The sequence below is a fragment of the Oncorhynchus kisutch genome, linkage group LG13, assembly GCF_002021735.2.
Source record: "Oncorhynchus kisutch isolate 150728-3 linkage group LG13, Okis_V2, whole genome shotgun sequence".
NCBI classification, from domain to species: domain Eukaryota; kingdom Metazoa; phylum Chordata; class Actinopteri; order Salmoniformes; family Salmonidae; genus Oncorhynchus; species Oncorhynchus kisutch.
In genome coordinates this window covers 63304117-63326356 of record NC_034186.2, presented here as the reverse complement: position 1 = coordinate 63326356, position 22240 = coordinate 63304117, and the positions used below count along the sequence as shown (strand labels likewise).

Below are 22240 nucleotides of genomic sequence, written 5' to 3'. Positions count from 1 at the left end.
CTTATCAATGAATCAGAGTTGTGACCCAGCCCACTTAATTAAACAGGCTATCTTCTCATTGCTTCATAAATGGCTCCACCTATCCTCCAGCTCTTGCAAACTATATATTTATAGTCACTGTACAGTACCTTATATAAAACAGGGTAATGAACAGAGCATTTTGAAGCATAATCCAGTCCAAAATGGTTGTCCAAGTCAAACCCAGCTCACACCACTGCAGCAAGACAATTGAGGGAACTCAGCAAATAGTGGAAGCTAATATCTTATTACATGGGGCTGAAAATTTCGGGAAATCAGGTAGGAATGTGTTCTTGTCTTTGTGTTTAATATGCACCTTGCAATGTTCCCAGAGAGAGGTGTTGTCAACAGTTAACGAGTTATATGCTCTGCAGTCCTTCACTCAAAGGGCATTCAAGTATCTGACATCTGACAATACTGTTTATCTGACGGAAGGTCTACCAATTTTTTTTATTTAATATTTTATTTAACCAGGTAGGCAAGTTGAGAACAAGTTCTCATTTACAACTGCGACCTGGCCAATATAAAGCAAAGCAGTGTAACACAGACAACAACACAGAGTTACACACAAGTCCATATACAAAAGGCATGAAGAGGTAGGCAATAAATAGGCCATAGGAGCGAATAATTACAATTTAGCAGATTAACATTGGAGTGATAAATGAGCAGATGATGATGTGCAAGTAGAGATACTGTGGTGTGCAAAAGAGCAGAAAAGTACATAAAAACAGTATGGGGATGAGGTAGGTAGAGTGGGTGGGCTATTTACAATTGCATATTGTAAGGGAATTTATTTTCAGTGACGATGTACACTCAAAGTTTGTACGTGCCATTAAAATACATGTAGATTAAACTGTACACAACTTTTTGTCTTTTCCAGCGCTCACCGTCCGATTTATTACCAGAAGATTTATAGGCGAGTACGGTGAAATAGGTAAGCTTGCCAAATAAGTACATACATGTTGTGCGTAATGCTGACCATTTAATACATGATGTTTTTGATTTAATTCATATGTTTCTCCGTCAGAATCAATTTACAGTCATATTGACACAATTGACGAGAGGGAAATATCCTTCAACATATTGGACTCGCTCAACCCACAGGTAAACACTCTTGGACTACCCAAATGTCGCCATTCATCATTTGCCAATTTGTCATCGAACCATAGTGACAACTCATACGTCAAGTTTGTATGTGTTTTTACGCCAACAAGTGCAGCGCATCCGCCACGCCAGTAGGAAGATGTCTACAACAGCGCCCATCATCATTGTTGGGAACAAACGCGATTTGCAGCACGGACGGACAGTCTCAAGTGGGGAGGGCCGACTCCTTGCTATCTCGGAATACAGCGTATTTTTCGAGATATCCGCAGTTGAAACATACCACGGTGTTTTGCTGGTGTTCCATGGACTGATAGATCTTATCTGAGAGTCGAGAGTTCTGCGGAAAGGTGCTGCGGGTATTAAAAGTATAGTGAGAAGCCTGTCAACTGTATTCGGGAAGAAACGTGCAGAGTAATCTACCACAGGATAGGCTACATTATGCGCAATGAGATTTGGATAGTCAGAACATGTAGGTAGCTACGCCGTTGGCAATTGAGAAAAATTGTCTATGGCAGGTTGTAGTGCAACAGCAGGTGCTGAGAGGGAACTTAATTGGGAGGTTTTCAGAAAGGAGAAATTGTTTATCTTGTAGAGTTACACTAAAGATTGAATTGCAGATGGAAGCAGTCATTCAATAATTTATTCTACTTTCTGAAGTTGAAAAGTAGGCTTACAGTACTGTTGATAAACTGTATGAGAAATCATGTGCACTTCCATCCTTCACTCAATATGTATTCAATATGAAGCATGAACAGGAATCTGGAGTAGCTGACATCTGACAATACTGTTGATCTGATGGAAGTCCTACCCATTGCCAATTGTTAGGGAGTTTCTGTTCAGTGACAATGTACATTCAGTTTGTAAAATGTTGAAGTCTTGATGTGTGTATAATCAGCAATGCAAAACAGCAAACAATTACATTTCAGTATTATACTTTATCTGAAAACGAACAACTTTAAAATTAGTAATGTAACTATGTTACAAGTTCTAGCAGACTTGATACTTATTTGTGCTGTGCACACGTTTGTTTGAGAATTGTAAATAAATTAATATATTAATATGAGAGAGAATTCAGTAGACGGCACACGTCAAACGTTTGATTTATGACCCTATGTCCTGATGACGTGTGCATGCCCATATTTGGGTATCCGGTCAGGACATCCCAGCGGGAAGTTATCACGTGCTCTAGGGAGTGCCAATATAGGTGCATCCTGTCAGGACATCCTGCTCCTGTGCATATATTGCATCTATTCCTCTGAAGCTGTCACGCTTTAGTTGGTGTTTATTTAACAAGTGCATCTGTATATGTTAAAGCATGAGTCGGCATTTGATCTATCCTGGGGGGAGGGGGGGTGTATATGTCTCTGCATTGAAACAATGTTTTTTTAAAATCTAAACAATTCAACAATAGGAGGGCATAAAATCTACTGTGAAACAAAAGTGTACACTTTACACACATGTTTATTGACTTTTAAAAAAGACCACCGTAACATGTCAGAGTAGAGATATAGTAGAGATGCTACAAAATCTGCTAGTTCGTATATATTTTCCAAAGCCTGTCTGGATGTGAACTACATTGTGCCTGGAAAACTTACGGAGCTGGGGCTTGTGTGGGATATCCTACGAGCAAGAGAGCCTGTCTTGATGACAGGGTGGAATTGGAAACGGCAGGATGTATAAACCTATAACCCTTTATCTGCAAGAAAGGAATAGTAAAATTGTTTAATTAATTATAACATGTTTTAAAAGGTCTGTACTAAATATTTTGAATTAAATAAATGGTTTTAAAATTGTACCTCACCCTTTAATGAATGGGAATTGATCGTTTTCTCTCTCGTGGAGAAAGGCTTTTCTGGGAAAATAGGTCTGTGGTTTTAAAACAATGTATTATTTTATATGAATACAGTCTTTTCTACAACAGCATGTTATAAACATAAATATTTAAAAGGTTAAATATTTAAAAGGTTATGCACTATCTTGTTAAATAAACACCAACTAAAGCGTGACAGCTTCAAAGGAATAGATGCACTATATGCATAAATTAACACTCACTCTAAGGCGTGAGAACAGGAACAGGATGTCCTGACAGGATGCACCTATATTGGCACTCCCTAGAGCACGTGATAACTTCCCGCCAGGATACCCAAATATGGGCATGCACACGTCATCCGGACATAGGGTCATAAATCAATAGTTTGACACGTGCCGTCTACTATTTTCTCTCTAATGTGGATAAAACTATTTAATTTCTGTGTAATAAATATTTGGGAAAAGTTATATGTTGTAATGTTCACCTTTATGCAATGCATGAAACATGAATAGGTTATTCTGGGAAAGTACATGTATGAGCTGAGTACTGTACTGTAGATGGGGAAATGGCACTTTATTTCACTCTTCATAACCTCAATACATTTCACTGCAGCAATACAAATGTTATTTATTTCTTGAATACAACCAATATTATGTTGATGCGTACTGTAGGACAATCTAAATGTGTCATGTATTATATGTTATGAAATATTAAATGTTATGACATTGTAATAAAGACATACACATTTTATACTGTCTATTTGATGCTCATTCCTCAATCAACACATTCAACATCCTTCCATCATCCATATTTAGGCCAATCCATATGCTACCTTTAATCATGACAAGCTATGTTTCTCACGGATACTTAGTGTAACAGAAAACAGAATGCGACATCAGGTTAGCACATCATTGAAGAATAGTTAGGTCGAATATATAATGGGGTGCAAGGTGTATAATGTCACATGATGCTCAGTTAGGAAACCAAAACAAATGTGGGTTGGCGTCTGTACATGAAGAAGAACGCCTGAATCTTTCAGTGACATACATTGACACATTTTGGATTCCAATGGACCGATCACAGATTATGTCTGCTGAACTATGGCCCCACTATGTGTACCCACAAACTAAAATCAACTAATAAGTCTTACACCTGGGCCTGCAAAGGGAGGCCATTTCTAGGACACTGGTGACTTCTTAGTGCTCTGTGGCCTCCACAACGGGTATTTCGACCTCTTCTATATCGGCCTTTTCTGAGTGCCCAGGGTTCAGGTACTGCAGGATGGGGTCTAGGAGGACCTCGACAGCCCAGGAGCGGCGACGCACGGTGCTGGTAGAAGGGAAGGCCAGGGTGTCCAACTCCTCCAGGCTGTCCTGCATCTGGCTGCCCTGGCGGTCATTGTGTGGGTTGTCCGGGGTTAGCCCGGGGGCTGGGGCGTTGCCTCCACTGGATGAGCTCCTGCAGGAGCGGATTGACAGGCTCTTGCGTCTGAGTGGGCTGCCGTTTCCTTCGTCAAAGTAGTACTCAGTAGTCTCCACCTCGGGCACAACAGCACTGGACGAGCTCCTGCGGGAGCGGGGAGACATGCTCTGGTGTCTGGTTGGGCTCTCATCTTTTGCGTGTGCATTCTTCTCTGCGGTCTCCACCTCGGGTATAACGGTCTCGTCTGAGGATGGTTCAGAGCTCAGGTACTGGAGGATGGGGCCAAGGAGGACCTCGGCAGCCAAGGATCGGCGGCGCAAAGCACTGGTAGATGAGACCTCCAGGATGTTGAACTCCACAGAGAGAGGCTCTTCATTCCGCATCTGGCTGCCCTGGCGGATGTTTGATGGGTTGCCAGCACTTGATGAGCTTCTGCTGGAGCGAACAGACAGGCTTTTGCATCTGGGTGGGCTCTCATCTCTGGCTTCTGTGTGGTTCTTGGTGGTCTCCACCTCGGGTACAACAGGCTCGTCTGAGAGTGGCTCAGAGCTAATGTACTGGAGGATGGAACCTAGACGGACCTCGGCAGCCAAGGAGGGGTGACTCACAGTGCTGGTAGAATGAAGCTCTAGGGGGTCCAGCTCCAGAAAAAGAGGCTGGTCGTCTGGCTTCTGGCTGCCCCGGCGAGAGAGAGGTTGATCATCTGGCTTCTGGCTGCCCCGGCGAGAGAGAGGCTGGTCATCCAGGTTACCAGCACTTGATGAGCTTCTGTGGGAGTGGGCAGATAGGCTGTTGCGTCTGGATGGGCTCACATCTCTTGCATCTGAGTAGTACTCAGTGCTCTCCACCTCGAGTGCCATGGCCTCATCTGAGGCTTTCTCAGGGCTCAGGTCCTCAGTGGTCTCCACCTTGGGTATAATGGTCTCGTCCGAGGGTGGCTCAGAGCTCAGGTACTGGAGGATGGAGCCAAGGAGGACTTCGGCAGCCGAGGAGGGGCGAAGCACGGTGCTTGTAGAAGGGATCTCCAGGGGGTCTAGCTCCAGAGAGAGAGGCTGATCCTCTGGCATCTGGCTGCCCCGGCGAGAGAGAGGCTGGTCATCTGGCTTCTGGCTGCCCCGGCGAGAGAGAGGCTGGTCGTCTGGCTTCTGGCTGCCCAGGCAAGAGAGAGGCTGGTCATTCGGGTTGCCAGCACTTGAGGAGCTTCTTTGGGAGTGGGAAGACAGGCTCTTGCGTCTGGATGGGCTCTCGTCTCTTGCATCTATGTCTGAGTAGTACTCAGTGCTCTCCACCTCGAGTGCAATGGCCTCATCTGAGACTTGTTCAGGACTCAGGTCCTCAGTGGTCTCCACCTCACGTGCAACGGCATTGGATGAGCTCCAGTGGGAGCGGGCAGACAGGCTCTGGCGTGTGGTTGGGCTCTCGTCTCTTGTGTCTGCATGGAACTTGGTGGACTCCACCTCAGGTATAACAATCTCATCTGAGAGTGGCTCAGGGCTCAGGTACTGAATGATGGGGGCTAAAAGGAACTTCATGGCTGAGGAGCGGCGACACACAGTGCTGTACAGCTCCACAAAGGAAAGCTGGTCTTCCTGCTTTTGGCTGCCCTGGAGAGAGAGGGGCTGGTCGACAGGCTTCTGGCTGCCCTGGGGAGAGAGAGGCTGGTCATCGCCGTTGGCTGGGTTAGCCGGGGCTGGGTCGGGGACTGGGCTGGGGTCTGGGGGATTGATACTGCTGGATGAGCCCCTGCGTACTGAAGAGCGATGACACACAGCGATGGTGAAAGGGAGATCCAGGTCCTTGAGCTCCAGAGATAGAGTCTGGTCATCCTGCTTCTGGCTGCCACGGCTGCTGTTGGGCGATTTGGCTGGGGCTGGACTGGGGGCACTGGTTGAGCCCCTTTGGGAGCGGGCATACGAGCTTGTGCGTTTGTGTGGGCGGCCGTCCATGGCCTTGAGAAAGAGGCTATTGGCAGAACTGCGGCGAGTGGTGTCAGAGGACATGGATTCCTGGTGGTTGAGGAAGTCCTCCACATCCTGATCACTTGGCTGCTGGAGCTGAGACAGAGACAGAGATAGAGAGAGAAAGAGAGACAGACAGAGAGACAGAGAGAGAGACAGAGAGAGAAAGCGACCGAGATAAAAGGTGGGGGGTACACAGGGGATTAAGACTGTGGGGAATATACATACAGAGCGACATATAAGGGCAAATAAAGGAGAGATTAGACGAGGGGAGATGATACAAAGAGGAAGGTTAAGTAACCTAGTAAGGAAGGGTGCAACTATAATCTAGAATGCTCACCATGTTGTAGAGAGGGGTGCTGTTGACCAGCAGCTGTAGTAGGATCTTGCCCAGCTCCTGCAGGTCAGCCACCACAACCTGCACCTGAGCAGGCAGTCCCAACAGCTGCTTGACGGGCCCCAGTTCAGCCAGGACCCGTACCTGGGCCTTCAGCTGGTCCAGGGCCAGCCTCCTCACGACCTCTAGACGCAACACCTGGTATACGTAGAGCAGCTGCAGTCTCTGGAGCACAGAGCCTACCACCTCCAGCAACCTGCTCAGGCCGATCTGATGATACAATGATAAGGCACTTAGCTGAAGACTGACAGACTTATAATGGCAGTTACAGTTGAAGTCAGAAGTTTACATACACCTCAGCCAAATACATTTAAACTCAGTTTTTCACAATTCCTGACATCCTAGTAAAGATTCCCTGTTTTAGGTCAGTTAGGAACACAACTTTTTTTTAAGAATGTGAAATGTCAGAATAATAGTAGAGAAAATGATTTATTTCATTCATCACATTCCCTGTGGATCAGAAGTTTGGTAGCATTGCCTTTAAATTGTTTAACTTGGGTCAAACGTTTCGGGTAGCCTTCCACAACCTTCCCACAATAAGTTGGATGGGTGATTTTGGCCCATTCCTCCTCACAGAGCAGGTGTAACTGAGTCAGGTTTGTAGGCCTCCTTGCTTGCACACACTTTTTCAGTTCTGCCCACAAATGTTCTATAGGATTTAGGTCAGGGCTTTATGATGGCCACTCCAATACCTTGACTTTGTTGTCCTTGAGCCATTTTGCCACAACTTTGGAAGTATGTATAGGGTCATAGTCAATTTGGAAGACCCATTTGCAACCAAGCTTTAACTTCCTGACTGACGTCTTGAGATGTTGCTTCAATATATCCACATAATTTTCTTTCCTCGTGATGTCATCTATTTTGTGAAGTGCACCAGTCCCTCCTGCAGCAAAGACCCCCACAACCATGCTTCACAGTTGGGATGATGTTCTCTGGCTTGCAAGCCTCCCCCTTTTTCCCTTTTTTTGATTTCCCCATGATGTCAAGTAAAGAGGCACTGAGTTTGAAGGTAGGCCTTGAAATGCATCCACAGGTACACCTCCAATTGACTCAAATTATGTCCATTAGCCTATCAGAAGATTCTAAAGCAATGACATCATTTTCTGTTTAAAGGCACAGTCAACTGAGTGTATGTAAACTTCTGAACACTGGAATTGTGATACTGTTAGTTATAAGTGAAATAATCTTCCTGTAAACAATTGTTGGAAAAATTACTTGTGTCATGCACAAAGTAGATGTCCTAATCGACTTGCCAAAACTGTAGTTTGTTAACAAGAAATTTGTGGAGTGGTTGAAAAACAAGTTTTAATGACTCCAACCAAGTGTATGTAAATTTCTGACTTCCAACTGTATATGAATTTCATCAGTCTTTGGGGAAATTGTTGAAGGACCCTTTAAAGCGACTTCTCGCCACTATTTGTGAAGTTGAAAAAACAAACATGACAAACTGACAGTCACTGTAAAACTAGTCATTTAGCCATAAAAAGCAACCAATGTCCGTCCACTGCCAAGAGGATGTCATCTGACCTGGAGGACACTTGAATATGACCGTTGATGAAATGCGTCATTCTTTTTACATCTGTTCTCTTCTGCATTATAAGATCTGACATATCACATCACTTGTGATGCCTGGCAGCGTAACTTGTTTACCGCAGCAGTAACGTGGAACTAGAAGCAGATCAAATCACACCATCCTCCAGGCTTTTACATGTGAGCTTGTAGTGCGGATCAACAGCTCCAGATAGGCAAACACATTTGACCAAGTCTCTAGAACTAGGCCAAAAGTACCACAGTTTTGGTGGGGAAGACAACAAGTGGTGGGAGAGGTATTTGGGTCAGTTAAGTGACAGACTATCCTCTTGTGTTCCTGCTGTGTGAAACCAAACCAAGGATTCTGGTGAGGAGACAGGACACTGGCCCAAAGTATCCTGGGGACAGACTCAGGGCAAACATAACAATGCAGCATGGTACCTGCTGCCAAATTTCATCAATGTAGGACATCTGAGGACACCACACACACACACGCAATCGCTGTCTCACACACTCGTTTCTGTCCCAGTGCCTCAGTCTCTATGGGAGAGTGTGCAGGAGCATTAATGAGGGTGTTTGTCTGATGAGGCCGACCCTCATTGGTGGGCTTTCAGCACCAGCCTATTCTCCTCTCTCTCAAGTCAGCAGCCTGCAGCAGCAGTTAGGGTCATTTATCACCAATTACCCCTGGGAAAAAAGGGGACTCAGGTCGTTCCATCACAGCACATTACAAGAGGTTCAAGCAAAGAGGCTGCTGGAAACCCTATAGTTGTAAGGAAAAACATATAATATCTCTACGAAAATGCATTAAACATTTCCTAGTGTTACTGTTCATTTTTATATTTTTTTATTCAGTAACTACTTTGACAGCTTCGCTATACACCCAGTTTTAGGTCACTGAACCGTAAACCTAAAAATGTATGTATTATAAAACAATCCATTGAAATTCTAGTAGTTATTCTTCTCAATGTTCATCCTCTTTCCTAAAAGCCTCCTTGAGGTGACCCATATAGTGACCCTGTTATTGAAAATATCCCCCAATTTCAACTGACCTAAACCCAGCTTGAGCTTCATATCAACAGTAAGCCTCACAATGAATGAATTTCTAAACATGCCACCATAGTGTTTTTTGTTAGTTTCCACAACTCTTGCATTTAGAGAGCTGTGTATGTTTACTGTCTGTGTCTTATTGGTCCATCAAAGTCTTGCCCCCCAGCCCTCATATCTCCTCATCGCTCTGTGTGTTTGTCTGTCTGAGTGTGTTCTGCAGGGGCAGTGGTAGGCTCTAAAGCTCACATAGGCCAAATCCCACAGGGACCATTCTCAGGACGGGAGGTAGCTTAGTGGTTAGAGCGCTGGGCCAGTACCTGAAAGGTTGCTGGATCGACTCTCTGAGCTGACAAGGTCAAATCTGTCTTTCTGCCCATGAACAAGGCAGTTAACCCACTGTTCCCCGGTAGGCTGTCATTCTAAATAAGAATTTGTTCTTAACTGACTTGCCTAGTTAAATAAAGGTTAAATATACATATTTTTAATCTTTGTCCCTTTCAAGTTGTTAATTTGGATGGCAGTGGTGCCATTGTCATGATGCTTTTCATGTTGACGTACTATGTATCTCTTGTGGACATTTTTGTTGCAGATTTCATGTCCCTTTCTATCCCTTTCCCTGTGCATGCTCAAAATAAATTCTTCAAAAGATAACAAGGATAACAAAAACGTTTTATGTGAACTATCTAGCCCTCTATTCAAATGTTGTCACCTCGCTTGTCTCATAAGCTGTCCCTCCCCTCCCTCCCCTCCTTCTGTCCTAGGCCATAGAGTCTGCTATTGCCCCAGGAGATTTGAGTCTGCTACATCTTAATGATGGTTCTCCGTGCTCAGAACTCTGTTCCCAAGTAAGGGCTGAGCCCCAGCCCTCTGCTCATGTAGACAGGAAATGCAGGGAGTGCCCTAGAGCCTTCACAGAGAGCACAGACCATGTCTCTGGGCACGTAGTCTGCTTCTATTTAACCCGAACCCAATAAAGGCAGACAGAGACAGGCGAGGATGTTGTGTTGGTTAGAGAACCTCCCGAGGGACCTAGCATCAAGTGATTACAGAGGAGGTCAACAAAGAGCAGCTGAGGTGCTGCCTGAAAATGCTATGTTTTATTCATCCATTTAAAGTTATTCTGTTGTGTTGTTATTTTATCATTACATTGTTATTATCATTAGGTTTTACTTTTAGTGTAAATTATTATATTGTCTGAATGTTAGACTATTTTAACTGTACATCTAAATGTCTTTAATACCTTGTTCGATTTTGTGCTGTACCCTGATTGAGTAAAGAGGAGGCGGTATAGTTTATCATGATGGATGCGAGGTCTGACAGCAATGAGGAACAGATTGGTGTGTGGAGGAAAACGAGAAGGAAGAGAAAGGTGTAAAAAACAGGGGAGTGAGACACAGAGGGTGGCAAAGGATGGGTGGTTCAGATGAATGAGAGTCATAGTGTGAGAAAGGACGAAGAGGAGAGAGCAGATTGACCTGGGCTAGGACCTGATACGTGTAAAGCAAGAGGGCTGTAGTTGAGGCTACAGGCACAGCCATAGAGAGGGTTCTAGGTGATTCTCACCCTTTCGGTAGCATCCTGTAGCATCCCCATGGCCTGCTCCAGCCTGTTTCTGAGCTTCAGCAGGCGGTGGTACAGCTGCAGGCTCAGACAGAGCAGGAGGCCTCGGAACCGCGTCCATAACCCAGGCTCATCCTCCCCATCTTCATCCTCATACTGCTGTGTCCTCCTCTCCCACTCTAGGCCTGGGGAACACACATGTGGAGTAGACGTTGAATTGACGTCTGTGCCCAGTGGGTTACTAGTAGTTGGTTGTATTTGCACGGTAGGCTATGTGTCATTTCTTCCACACAGGCATCACAACTCCTTTCACCCCTTCCAAACACCTCTTCCCCCACACACAGAGCATCATCAGTGTGACACACTGTCTGATCAACACAGTCTATGCACTCTACAATTACACACCATCATCTAAAAACATGCTTGATTGTTTACATGTTGATGAACGATGAAAGGAAATAGAATTTACAAGCACACTTTATATTTCAAGTGAGGATATGAGTCACTATGACTTGATAATGTACTGCAATGTTACCAATACAACAGTGCATCACATCAATCTGGTTGATTTGATCTGATTTCATGTTGATTTGATCTCCTTTACAGACAGCAGGATATCAATTATGCTCTATTTTAATTAGTTATTTATTATAATTTTTCCTATGATTAAAATATTTACAAAACAACACAATAAAAACATTTGAAAATAAGTTTTTATTCTCAAATCTGTTATTATGGATGTCATTGTGTATTAGAACAGCCTCAAAACAAATTAGTAGGGACATTATCAAACACTTGAAGAGCATTAACAACACCTGTGGTAAAGCTCAGAAAGCAGCAATAGGATGACCATGCAGGTTGTGGTGTACACTGTATACTGTTACCTGATTTTAGACCAAAGACCTCATAAAGCATTCATGAATACACTTCAGCGGAAAGACAGCCTCCCAATCCACCATTCGGCAAAGACTGTGTAAAGTGCACTAGCCCCTCCACTACCCTCTACCAAAACTCACGCAGTGTAGGCGTCAGGGGCATGTACTTGGCCATGGCCTCCTCTGAGCGTGTGAGGATGTCGTCCAGGCCCGAGGTGGCTATCTGACCCAGCTGTGACTCCTGCAGAGCCAGGAGGTAGTACCAGGTGGCATCGGTCAGCTTGTCCCAGCGCCCCTGCATCCCGTCCAGCTCATCATTCACACGCAGTTGCATGTCATCCAGGGTCAGAAAGAAGGCATCCTTCAGGTGACCCAATACCTGTGGGGAGGATCGGGGGTGGAGGAGAGGAGGGTTGTAGGGAATAGGGTGATAAAGAAGTAGCAGGGTGTTGAGATAATGAAAGAAGTGAAAGATGGCGCGTGAAGTAAAAGGGGGAGGTGGGAGTGGTAGAATAGTTGTAGGTAGATAAGATAATAGTTGATAAGGTAGAAAGAAAGGGAGAGAGGCAGTTTGGAATTTAGAAAAAGGGAAAAAATAATCAGTCAGAGCAATAGTAGGATGTTATAAATGGAATCCATCCAACATGACTAATGATCAATAGCAGTAACCTTCCACATAGTCTAACGCCATTAAACTTAATGTCAATGTCAACTATTGAAACTCTGGTAATGCATCTAATAGACTATAAAGTGGTGTGAAAGGTCAGTTAATGCTGGAACAATCATAATGTGTCTCCGATAACAGACCAGTCAGTCAGCCTCACACACTGCATCATCACCCAGTGGGCCAGGCAGAACAGAAACAGAGAGAGAAGACACCCACCTCCTCTGTAGACTGGTGCAGGACGGGAAAGTTTTTTTCCAGCTGGTCCAAGCCCATACAAGCATAGTTATTGACGACCTCAACTGCAATGTGAGGGATGGAAACCAAAAGTTAGAGTTATTTAGTGGTAGCAGTGGCATCCATGTTAAAGTTATTCACATTTTACATTTTATATTTGATGGCAGATGAGAGTTATAAGGCAATAGGGTATAATCAATCAGTAGAGTTTTCAGTATTCAGTGGACTCACTCTGGGGCTCCAGACTAAGTAGGAGGGGGGTGGCACGGAAAATGGCAGCCTGGGACGCATTACGCACCCCAATCTCAGCCACGCCCCCCACCACACCCAGGAGCGGGTAACGGCCCTTTACGTCCATGTAAACTGAAACAACAGTTTTCAGGGCGGAGTCGAAGAGCGGCAGACTAGCCACACGTTGCACGGCGTTGGCCTGGGGATAGAAGGACAATTTACTCCCTTGGAATCAAACGTTTAACCCCTGGTTATTGTTTTTATATATTTTCCAGCTCACCTCAATGTAATGATTATTTGTGTACGACATGTCCTTTTCACCAATCCTGTAAAACAGAATATGTAGAAAGAGTGAATTACCTTAGTGACTGTCAGGCAAACACCTCATAGGGACACAGGGGGCAAAGCAGAATGCCCCAAGCAGTCTTTCCCACATCTGTTTCATAATTACTTCCTTATCTTGAATCTAACACCCTGTTTACATGGTATTGTCAGCTGCTAGGGTGCCACAATGATATCAGTTGTTCTATGCTCCTAGCATGGAAATCTAGTTATCCCTTCAATGGGCGCTGACCATACCCAAAAAGGATGACAGTGAACAATGGGAGTCATGAAAGGGAATGAACTGTTCAGCAGTGCTGCAATGAAGAAACCATTTCAAACAATTCTGTAATTAATTTAAGTAACAGTAAGGAACTCAATAAATATTTACATAAACCAGAGGTCATCCATCCTTACATCCAGGTTTTAGTATGATCAAATATTAAGCCACAGCCTAGTGGTATTGACCAGAAACATAAACACAGAAAGCAATTCTGCTCACACTCAAATTTAAAGGAAAATACTGAAAGACAAGACAAATATATGCTTCGAATAAGATCAAGTAAGCAGAGCTTTGGAAAGAGTTACTGTCAATGATATATATAAAAACTATATGCCAACATAGGCTACCACTAACACCGTGTTGTAGCCCAGGCTAATGACTCCATCTGCCTTAAGATTGACCAACTAGGTAGCCTTGCCTAGGAAAATAAGGAAACATTTCTTGAAGGCTGATAAAAATAATGGAATAACATTCTTACCTCAGATAATTGTAGTTTTAAAGATTTGAAATATAATATGAAATTTAACAAACTCTTCTCCAAGTGTTTATGCAGGTTTGGCTTGCACAACTTTCAATTCAGCCTATCAACTCCTGAGCTTCCAGAGCCGTTCAGCACTAAATAAGTATAGCTGCTGAAGTGCGCGGGTTATGACATCTTTGCAATTTGGAAAGGACACGCATGTGATCGAACTGCAAATCACATTTTTGCACTCATCAATTAGAGGAGCATAGCAAATTGACGGATACCTTGCTTCTGCATTGATATTTCATACATATTATTAAAAGCAGCCTCTCTATGTATTTTTTTGTTGTTGCTTGTTTATAGCCTTGTACAGTTTGTAAAGTGCAAGCTTGTTATTGTTCTTGTTCTGTGGTGGAATGTCTACAACAGTCACGATAACAGCTGAAAACACCCTCCGGAGGTAGAAGGGTCAGCATTTGAACATCAGGTATTCCAAGTCTAAATTAAAGCCTAGGTCTACTACTTAGCCCTTCAAAAACTGTACTAGAACCTTAATGTTGAAGTAGGGGCTTTTAATGTCCTATCCCTTGCAACAGTCACTGAATAAATAAATGAAACATGCATAAGTGATTTGATTTCCAAAGCATCATTGGAAACACCATACACCGATTCAATCAGAAAACATGAATAGGCCTACAGGCACAAGATTGAGTCAACTTTCTGTGACTACTGAAATTATTCAGAGATGAAGTTGCTCACGGTCTTAAGAGGGATTGACCCTGACATAGTAGATGATGTTACAACTTTTGAAAAGATGTTAAAAGTATCTGAAAGCTTACTACAACCCTATTAGTCGTCTAGGTAGACTAATACATTGATTAGTGTCTAGATAAACATGGCCAACTATAGCTTTGCCACTTAACTCCATTACTTAGGGGTCCTGGTTGGTAGGCTAACATAACATGGGCTCCTGAGTGGTGTAGTGGTCTAAGGCGCTCCATCTCAGTGCTTGAGGCGTCACTACGGAAACCCTGGTTCGATTCCAACTGGCTGTGATTGGGAGTTGCATAGGGCAGTGCACAATTGGCCCAGCGTTGTCTGGGTTTGGCCGGTGTATGCTGCTATTGTAAATAAGAATTTGTTCTTAACTGACTTGCCTAGTTAAATAAAAAACAGCACCATCAATGTACACGGAGCCCCACTTGAGGAGGCTATACAAGTTCGTCAGCTCTAATGACTCAATTATGTGAACCAGTTTAGAAGTGACGTGTGATTATATGGGAAAAACAACCCAAGAAACTTTCAAGTTAACTCATCTGGGCATTTCCAAAATTGAACAGAAGATACATTGTTAAGCTAATGAAATGAAATGCCACAGATATCGTTAAGCAGAGTTTCACTGACAGTAACAGCTCCTAGCCATAAGACTGCTGAACAGTTCATCAAAAGGGTACCTGGTCTATTTGCATTGACACCCTTGTTTTATTCTTATCTATTATTATTTCTTGCAATGATGCAGGATTTTGTCCTCTTGCACAGGATCAATGTACACTCACTGGACACACACACACACACACATATATATATATATATATATATATATATATATATATATATATATATATATATATATATATATATATATACATTCACATTCCTTCACACTCTTCACTCACACTGCTGCTACTCTCTGTTTATTATCTATGCATAGTCATTTTACCCCTATCTACATCTACATGTACATATTACCTTAATTACCTTGACTACTCTGTAACCCTGCACATTGACTCGGTGCCGGTACCTCTTGTACTTAGCCTTGTTATTGTTATTTTTATTGTGTTAGTAATTTGCGTTTAGTTTATTTAACAAGTTTTACTTTTTAAATACTCTGCATTGTTGGTTATTAAGGGCTCGTTCGTAAGTTTCCATTTCAGGGGTAAGGTAGAATTCGGGGGATGTGACAAATAAAATTGGATTTGATGAGGCCTAACTACTTGACCTGGTAAAACGTTTTTTATTTTGTACACTATTACTTCCATTTTCCCAGCTCTAAACCATTATAGAGCAAAGGAGGCATCTTTATTCAACTTCATTCCCACATTCAAGAACATTTTCATGTTTTCTTTCTAATAAAACAATCCTTCTATCACAGTTGAAGGCTGATTCTTAGTTTAGAGGGAAAGATACTAGCTTAAGGTAGAGGTTATTCACATAATACACTTTCTCTAATTTCAAGACAAATCTAAAATTTAGATCATTTCAGTTTCCAAGGAGTGGAATGCACTTGACATGAATGGACTTCTGTATAGTGAAAGTTCCCAGAAGCCATGCTGAATTTCACAGATGACTCCATGTCAAATCTGACCATAATTCTATCCTCCTGACTCCTGCTTACAAGCAGGAAAGCAGGAAGCACCAGTGACTCGGTCTATAAAAAAGTGATCAGATGAAGCAGATGCTAAGCTACAGGACTGTTTTGCTAACACAGACTGGAATATGTTCTGGGATTCTTCTGATGGAATTGAGGAGTACACCACATCAGTCACTGGCTTCATCAATAAGTGCATTGATGGCGTTGTCCCCACAGTGACTGTACGTACGTACCCCAACCAGAAGCCATGGATTACAGGCAACATCACTGAGCTAAAGGATAGAGCTGTCGCTTTCAAGGAGCGGGACACTAAACTGGAAGCTTATACGAAATCCCGCTATGCCCTGCGTTGAACCATCAAACAGGCAAAGCGTCAATACAGGACTAGGAAGGAATCGTACTACCCCAGCTCTGACACTCGTCGGACGTGGCAGGGCTTGCAAACTATTACAGACTACAAAGGGAAGCACAGCTAAGAGCTGGCCAGTGACACGAGCCTACCAGATGAGCTAAATTACTTCTATGCTCGGGTTGAGGCAAGTAACACTGAAACATGCCAACATTCACAAGGCCGCAGGGCCAGACGGATTACCAGGATGTGTACTCCAAGCATGCATTGACCAACTGGCAAGTGTCTTCACTGACATTTTCAACCTCTCCCTGTCTGAGTCTGTAATACCAACTTGTTTCAAGCAGACCACCATAGTCCCTGTGCCCAAGAACACTAAGGTAACCTGCCTAAATGACTACCGACCCGTAGCACTCGCGTCTGTAGCCATGAAGTGCTTTGAAAGGCTGGTCATGGCTCACATGAACACCATTATCCCAGAAACCCTAGACCCACTCCAATTTGCATACCGCCCCAACAGATCCACAGATGATGTAATCTCTATTGCACTCCACACTGCCCTTTCACACATGGACAAAAGGAACACCTATGTGAGAATGCTATTCATTGACTACAGCTCACCGTTCAACAACATAGTGCCCTCAAAGCTCATCACTAAGCTAAGGACCCTGGGACTAAACACCTCCCTCTGCAACTGGATCCTGTACTTGCTGAAGGGGCCGCCCCCAAGTTGTAAGGGTAGGTAATGTGGGAGAAATTAGGTACATATATGGATAAATATACTGTCCTATATAAAAGAGGGATGCATTTGCCATTCTGGTAAGGTACATTGTCTATTGTATAGGACAGGAAGCCAGAGTGGGGCCATGGGAGAGGGCAACACATAGGCGCCTAGACCAGCTGGGCATACAAGGATCAAAGGGATAGAAAAAGGAGGGGGTCAGCCAAATGACCAACTGATGGATTATAGACATGACTCACATATCCTTAGGACATGAAGACGCTGAAGGAATGATAGGGGAGACCCACAGTCTGCTGATCCAAGATAAAGACACACATTGAGCTAAGTGCAGGGACAAAGCAAGCCCATAGCATAGAGGAATGTATAGTATTTTTAGTATATCTGAGCATGCTAAAAACAGAAGAGACACATAGTCTGCTGACCCTAGATAACACACAAACAGGAGAACGCATTAAGCTGAGTGAAGGGACAAAGCAAGGGTCTTGTCACCATTAGGATCTAATGGAAAGCAGATGTGGGAATTATTGGGCTGAACAAGCAGAATGCACGGATTGGGATGTAACTTAATTTGCATATGCGAGGGCTCTGAAAAAGTGTGTGTGTTCCGCGGACCGCTCCGGCTTATGATACTGTTGTATTAAAAGTCTATATTGATTTTCACAAAGTTCTTGGTTGTGTCATATTTGAACCGATTTTCCACTACAGTAACAACACATCCGCCACACTGATCCTCAACACGGGGGCTCCCCAGGGGTGCGTGCTCAGTCCTCTCCTGTACTCCCTGTTAACTCATGACTGCACGGCCAGGCACGACTCCAACGCAGACTACCACACAGCAGTGGTAGTGGCCTGATCACTGACAAAAACGAGACAGCCAATAAGGAGGAGGTCAGAGACCTGACAGTGTGGTGCAAGAACAACAACCTATCCCTCAATGTGATCAGACAATGGAGATGATTGTGGACTACAGGAAAAGGAGGACCGAGCACACCCCATTCTCATCGACTGGGGCCAAACTTCCTGCCATCCAGGACCTCTATACCAGAGGAAGGCCCTAAACATTGTTAAGGAGTCCAGCCACCCTAGTCATAGACTGTTCTCTTCGCTACCACACGGCAAACAGTACCGGAGCACCAAGTCGAGATCCAAGATGCTTCTAAACAGCTTCTACCCCCAAGCCATAAGACTCCTGAACGCTAATCAAAGGGCTACCCAGATCCTATTTTACACTGCTGCAACTCTGTTATTATCTATGTATAGTCACTTTAATAACTCTACCTACAGTACTGTTCAAAAGTTTGGGGCCACTTAGAAATGTTTTATAGAATATTTACATAGGCATACAGAGGCCCGTTATCAGCAACCATCACTCCTGTGTTCCAATGACACGTTGTGTTAGCTAATCCAAGTTTATAATTTTAAAAGTCTAATTGATCATTGGAAAACCCTTTCGCAATCATGTTAGCACAGCTGAAAACTGTTGTGCTGATTAAAGAAGCAATAAAACTGGCCTTCTTTGGTCTAGTTAAGTATCTGGAGCATCAGCATTTGTGGGTTCGATTACAGGCTCAAAATGGTCAGAAACAAATAACTTTCTTTTGAAACTTGTCAGTCTATTCTTGTTCTGAGAAATTAAGGCTGTTCCATGCGAGAAATTACCAAGAAACTTAAGATCTTGTACAACGCTGTGTACTACTCCCTTCACAGAACAGCGCAAACTGGCCCGATCCAGAATAGAAAGAGGAGTGAGAGGCCCCGGTGCACAACTGAGCAAAAGTACATTAGAGTGTCTAGTTTGAGAATAGATAAATAGATAAATAGTACCCGCATAACACCAGTCTCAACTTCAACAGTGAAGAGGCGACTCTCTTCCTCGGTCCAGTGTCTGGGTTCTTTTGTCCATCTTAATCTTTTCTTTTTATTGGCCAGTCTGAGATATGACTTTTTCTTTGCAACTCTGCCTAGAAGTCCACCTGTGACAAATAAAATGTGATTGTATCCCCCCCAAAAGCATGGAAGATGTCCTTGTTGCAGCACATGGGTAACCTCAAGCATATACACAGGCCACATAATAGCTTCTTCCTTCAAATTAATGAAGATGAAATAAAGTCCATGTGACATGACTGTAAAAAGTGGTGTAAATGCATTAACACAGAAATGATTGATTTGTGTGCTTTTATGGGATAAATAGAGTCATAAGACCAATGGTCTTTATGAGCTCAAATGAAAAGAGGAACTGTACACTAAAGATTCATATTGGCAGGTGCCTTATCTTAATTTTATTTTCTTCAAACAATACAAAACATACACAGAGGCTACAAAAGACAACATACAGAAGCACACAAACTTCAACTACATCACTCCTGCCCAGACCCACCTGTTCCCACCTATCCCCAGTGCCTGCACTACTCTCTGCCACATATCCTTAAGACACGACTGTCGATGTGCTGTATCATTTGTGAATGTTGCCTCTTGTATAATACATTCTGTACATTATTTTTTTCTGGATTCAGCGTAAATTGTCGTAATTTCGTTAGTTATGTTGCAACAGTCGTGTGCCAATATTGGTTCTTTTTAGGTCTTGGTTACAATAGTTTATATTTTCTAAGAGGTTGTCAGTTGGATAGGCTTTCTGCAATATTTTCTATATCTTACCTACCATATGAATATATTTGTTTGACTCAAATAGGATACCCTCAAGATTGTTCTGATGTACAAATGGACATTCCGTGATAATAAACTTTTAAGGTGTATGTATTCGAAAATACCTACATTGGTCAGTCCAAAATGGCTTCTTGTAAGGGGTACATAATCAGTGGCAGGGAAGTCAGACGCAGGTGAGCAGAACTTGGTAATAGCCAGAGTAGTTTAATAGCAAAACCCACGGCATAAAGATAACAAGATAAGTTGGGTACAAAAAACCAGTCGCGCACCAAGCAACACGTGCACAAGCACTTACAATAAACAATCCCACACAAAGACATGGGGGGAACAGAGGGTTAAATGCACAACAAATGATTGAGGGAATTGAAACCAGGTGTGAGGAAAAACGAGACAAAACACATGGAAAATGAAAAGTGGATCGATGATGGCTAGAAGACCGGCGACGCTGACGGCCGAGTGCCGCCCGAACAAGGACAGGACCCGCACGTTGACGCGCGGATCCAGCAGCGCGCCGACGCCGGCCTCGGGGACGACCCGGAGGGCGAGGCGCAGGGCGATCCGGACAGAGATGGTGGAACTCCCGCAGCATTGAAGGGTCCAAGACGTCCTCCACCGGAACCCAGCACCTCTCCTCCGGACCGTACCCCTCCCACTCCATGAGGTACTGAAGGCCCCTCGCCCGACGTCTCGAATCCAGGATAGAGCGAACAGAGTATGCCTGGGCCACATCGATGTCCAGAGGGGGCGGAGGAATCTCCCGCACCTCAGACTCCTGGAGCGGGCCAACCACCACCGGCCTGAGGAGAGACACATGGAACGAGGGGTTAATACGGTAATCAGGGGGAAGTTGTAACCTATAACGAACCTCATTCACTCTCCTCAGGACTTTAAATGGCCCCACAAACCGCGGACCCAGCTTCCGGCAGGGCAGGCGGAGGGGCAGGTTCCGGGTCGAGAGCCAGACTCGGTCCCCCGTGGCGAACACCGGGGCCTCACTGCAGTGATGGTCTGCGCTGGTTTTCTGGTGCAGCACGGCCCCCCGGAGTTGAACATGGGCGGCATTCCATGTCTCCTCAGCGCGCCTGAACCAGTCGTTCACCTCTGGAGCCTCGGTCTGACTCTGATGCCAAGGCGCCAGAACTGGCTGGTAACCCAGTACGCACTGGAAGGGGGAGAGGTTACTGGAGGAGTGGCGAAGTGAGTTCTGAGCCATCTCGGCCCATGGCACGAACGCTGCCTACTCCCTCGGCTGATCCTGGCAATACGACCGCAGAAACCTACCCATATCCTGGTTCACTCTCTCCACCTGCCCATTACTCTCGGGATGAAACCCTGAGGTAAGGCTGATCGAGACCCCCAGACCTTCCATGAATGCCCTCCAGACCCTCGAAGTGAACTGGGGACCTCGATCAGACACTATATCCTCAGGCACCCTGTAGTGCCAGAAGGTGTGCGTAAACAAGGCCTCCACAGTCTGTAGGGCCGTAGGGAGACCAGGCAGAGGGAGGAGACGGCAGGACTTAGAGAACTGATCCACAACGACCAGGATCGTGGTGTTTCCCTGTGAGGGGGGTAGGTCGGTAAGAAAATCCACCGACAGGTGCGACCAAGGCCGCTGTGGACCGGGTAAGGGGTGTAGCTTCCCTCTGGGCAGGTGCCTAGGAGCCTTACACTGGGCACACACCGAGCAGGAGGAAACATAAACCCTCACATCCTTGGCCAAGGTAGGCCACCAGTACTTCCCAACCAAACAGCGCACCGTCTGACCGATTCCAGGATGACCAGAGGAGGGTGACGTGTGGGCCCAATAGATCAACCGGTCACGGACAGCAGACGGAACGTAGAGACGCCCAGCGGGACACTGGAGGGGAGCGGGCTCTGCACGTAATGCCTGCTCAATGTCTGCGTCCAGCTCCCACACTACCGGCGCCGCCAGGAGTATGGTAGTGGGATCCATGGGCCACTCCTCTGTGTCATACAGTCGGGACATTGCGTCTGCCTTAACGTTCTGGGAGCCTGGTCTGTAACAAAGTGAAAAACAAAATGGCTGAAAAACATGGCCCACCTTGCCTGCCGAGGGTTCAGTCTCCTCGCTGCCCGGATGTACTCTAGATTGCGGTGGTCAGTCCAGATGAGAAAAGGGTGTTTAGCACCCTCAAGCCAATGTATCCACACCTTCAGAGCCTTGACG

At 44.7% G+C, this 22240-nt stretch overlaps 1 protein-coding gene and 1 pseudogene across 1 annotated transcript; one reads left to right on the top strand and one right to left on the bottom strand.

Moving 5' to 3' along the window:
* The first annotated feature begins 123 nt into the window (after positions 1 to 123).
* On the top strand, positions 124 to 3682 carry LOC109901709 (ras-related and estrogen-regulated growth inhibitor-like protein; annotated as a pseudogene).
* Positions 3485 to 21262, bottom strand: LOC116376717 (uncharacterized). Its single transcript, XM_031838093.1, has 7 exons — positions 21014 to 21262; positions 12857 to 13055; positions 12608 to 12690; positions 11866 to 12103; positions 10853 to 11034; positions 6653 to 6919; positions 3485 to 6408 (listed from the first exon to the last, which is right to left on the bottom strand). The coding sequence occupies exons 1-7, from the start codon at positions 21260 to 21262 to the stop codon at positions 4129 to 4131; spliced, it is 3498 nt and encodes a 1165-aa protein (XP_031693953.1). The 3' UTR covers positions 3485 to 4128.
* Positions 21263 to 22240: the final 978 nt, after the last annotated feature.

Excerpts from the sequence above, each read along its gene's own strand:
- LOC116376717 (XM_031838093.1), bottom strand. The coding sequence starts at position 21,262 with ATGGCTCAGAACTCACTTCGCCACTCCTCCAGTAACCTCTCCCCCTTC. Across the intron at positions 13,056-21,013 it reads TGTTCGCCACGGGGGACCGA|GCCAACGCCGTGCAACGTGT; the intron begins GTCTGGCTCTCG and ends TTCTATCCCCAG. Across the intron at positions 12,691-12,856 it reads ACTTAGTCTGGAGCCCCAGA|TTGAGGTCGTCAATAACTAT; the intron begins GTGAGTCCACTG and ends CTCACATTGCAG.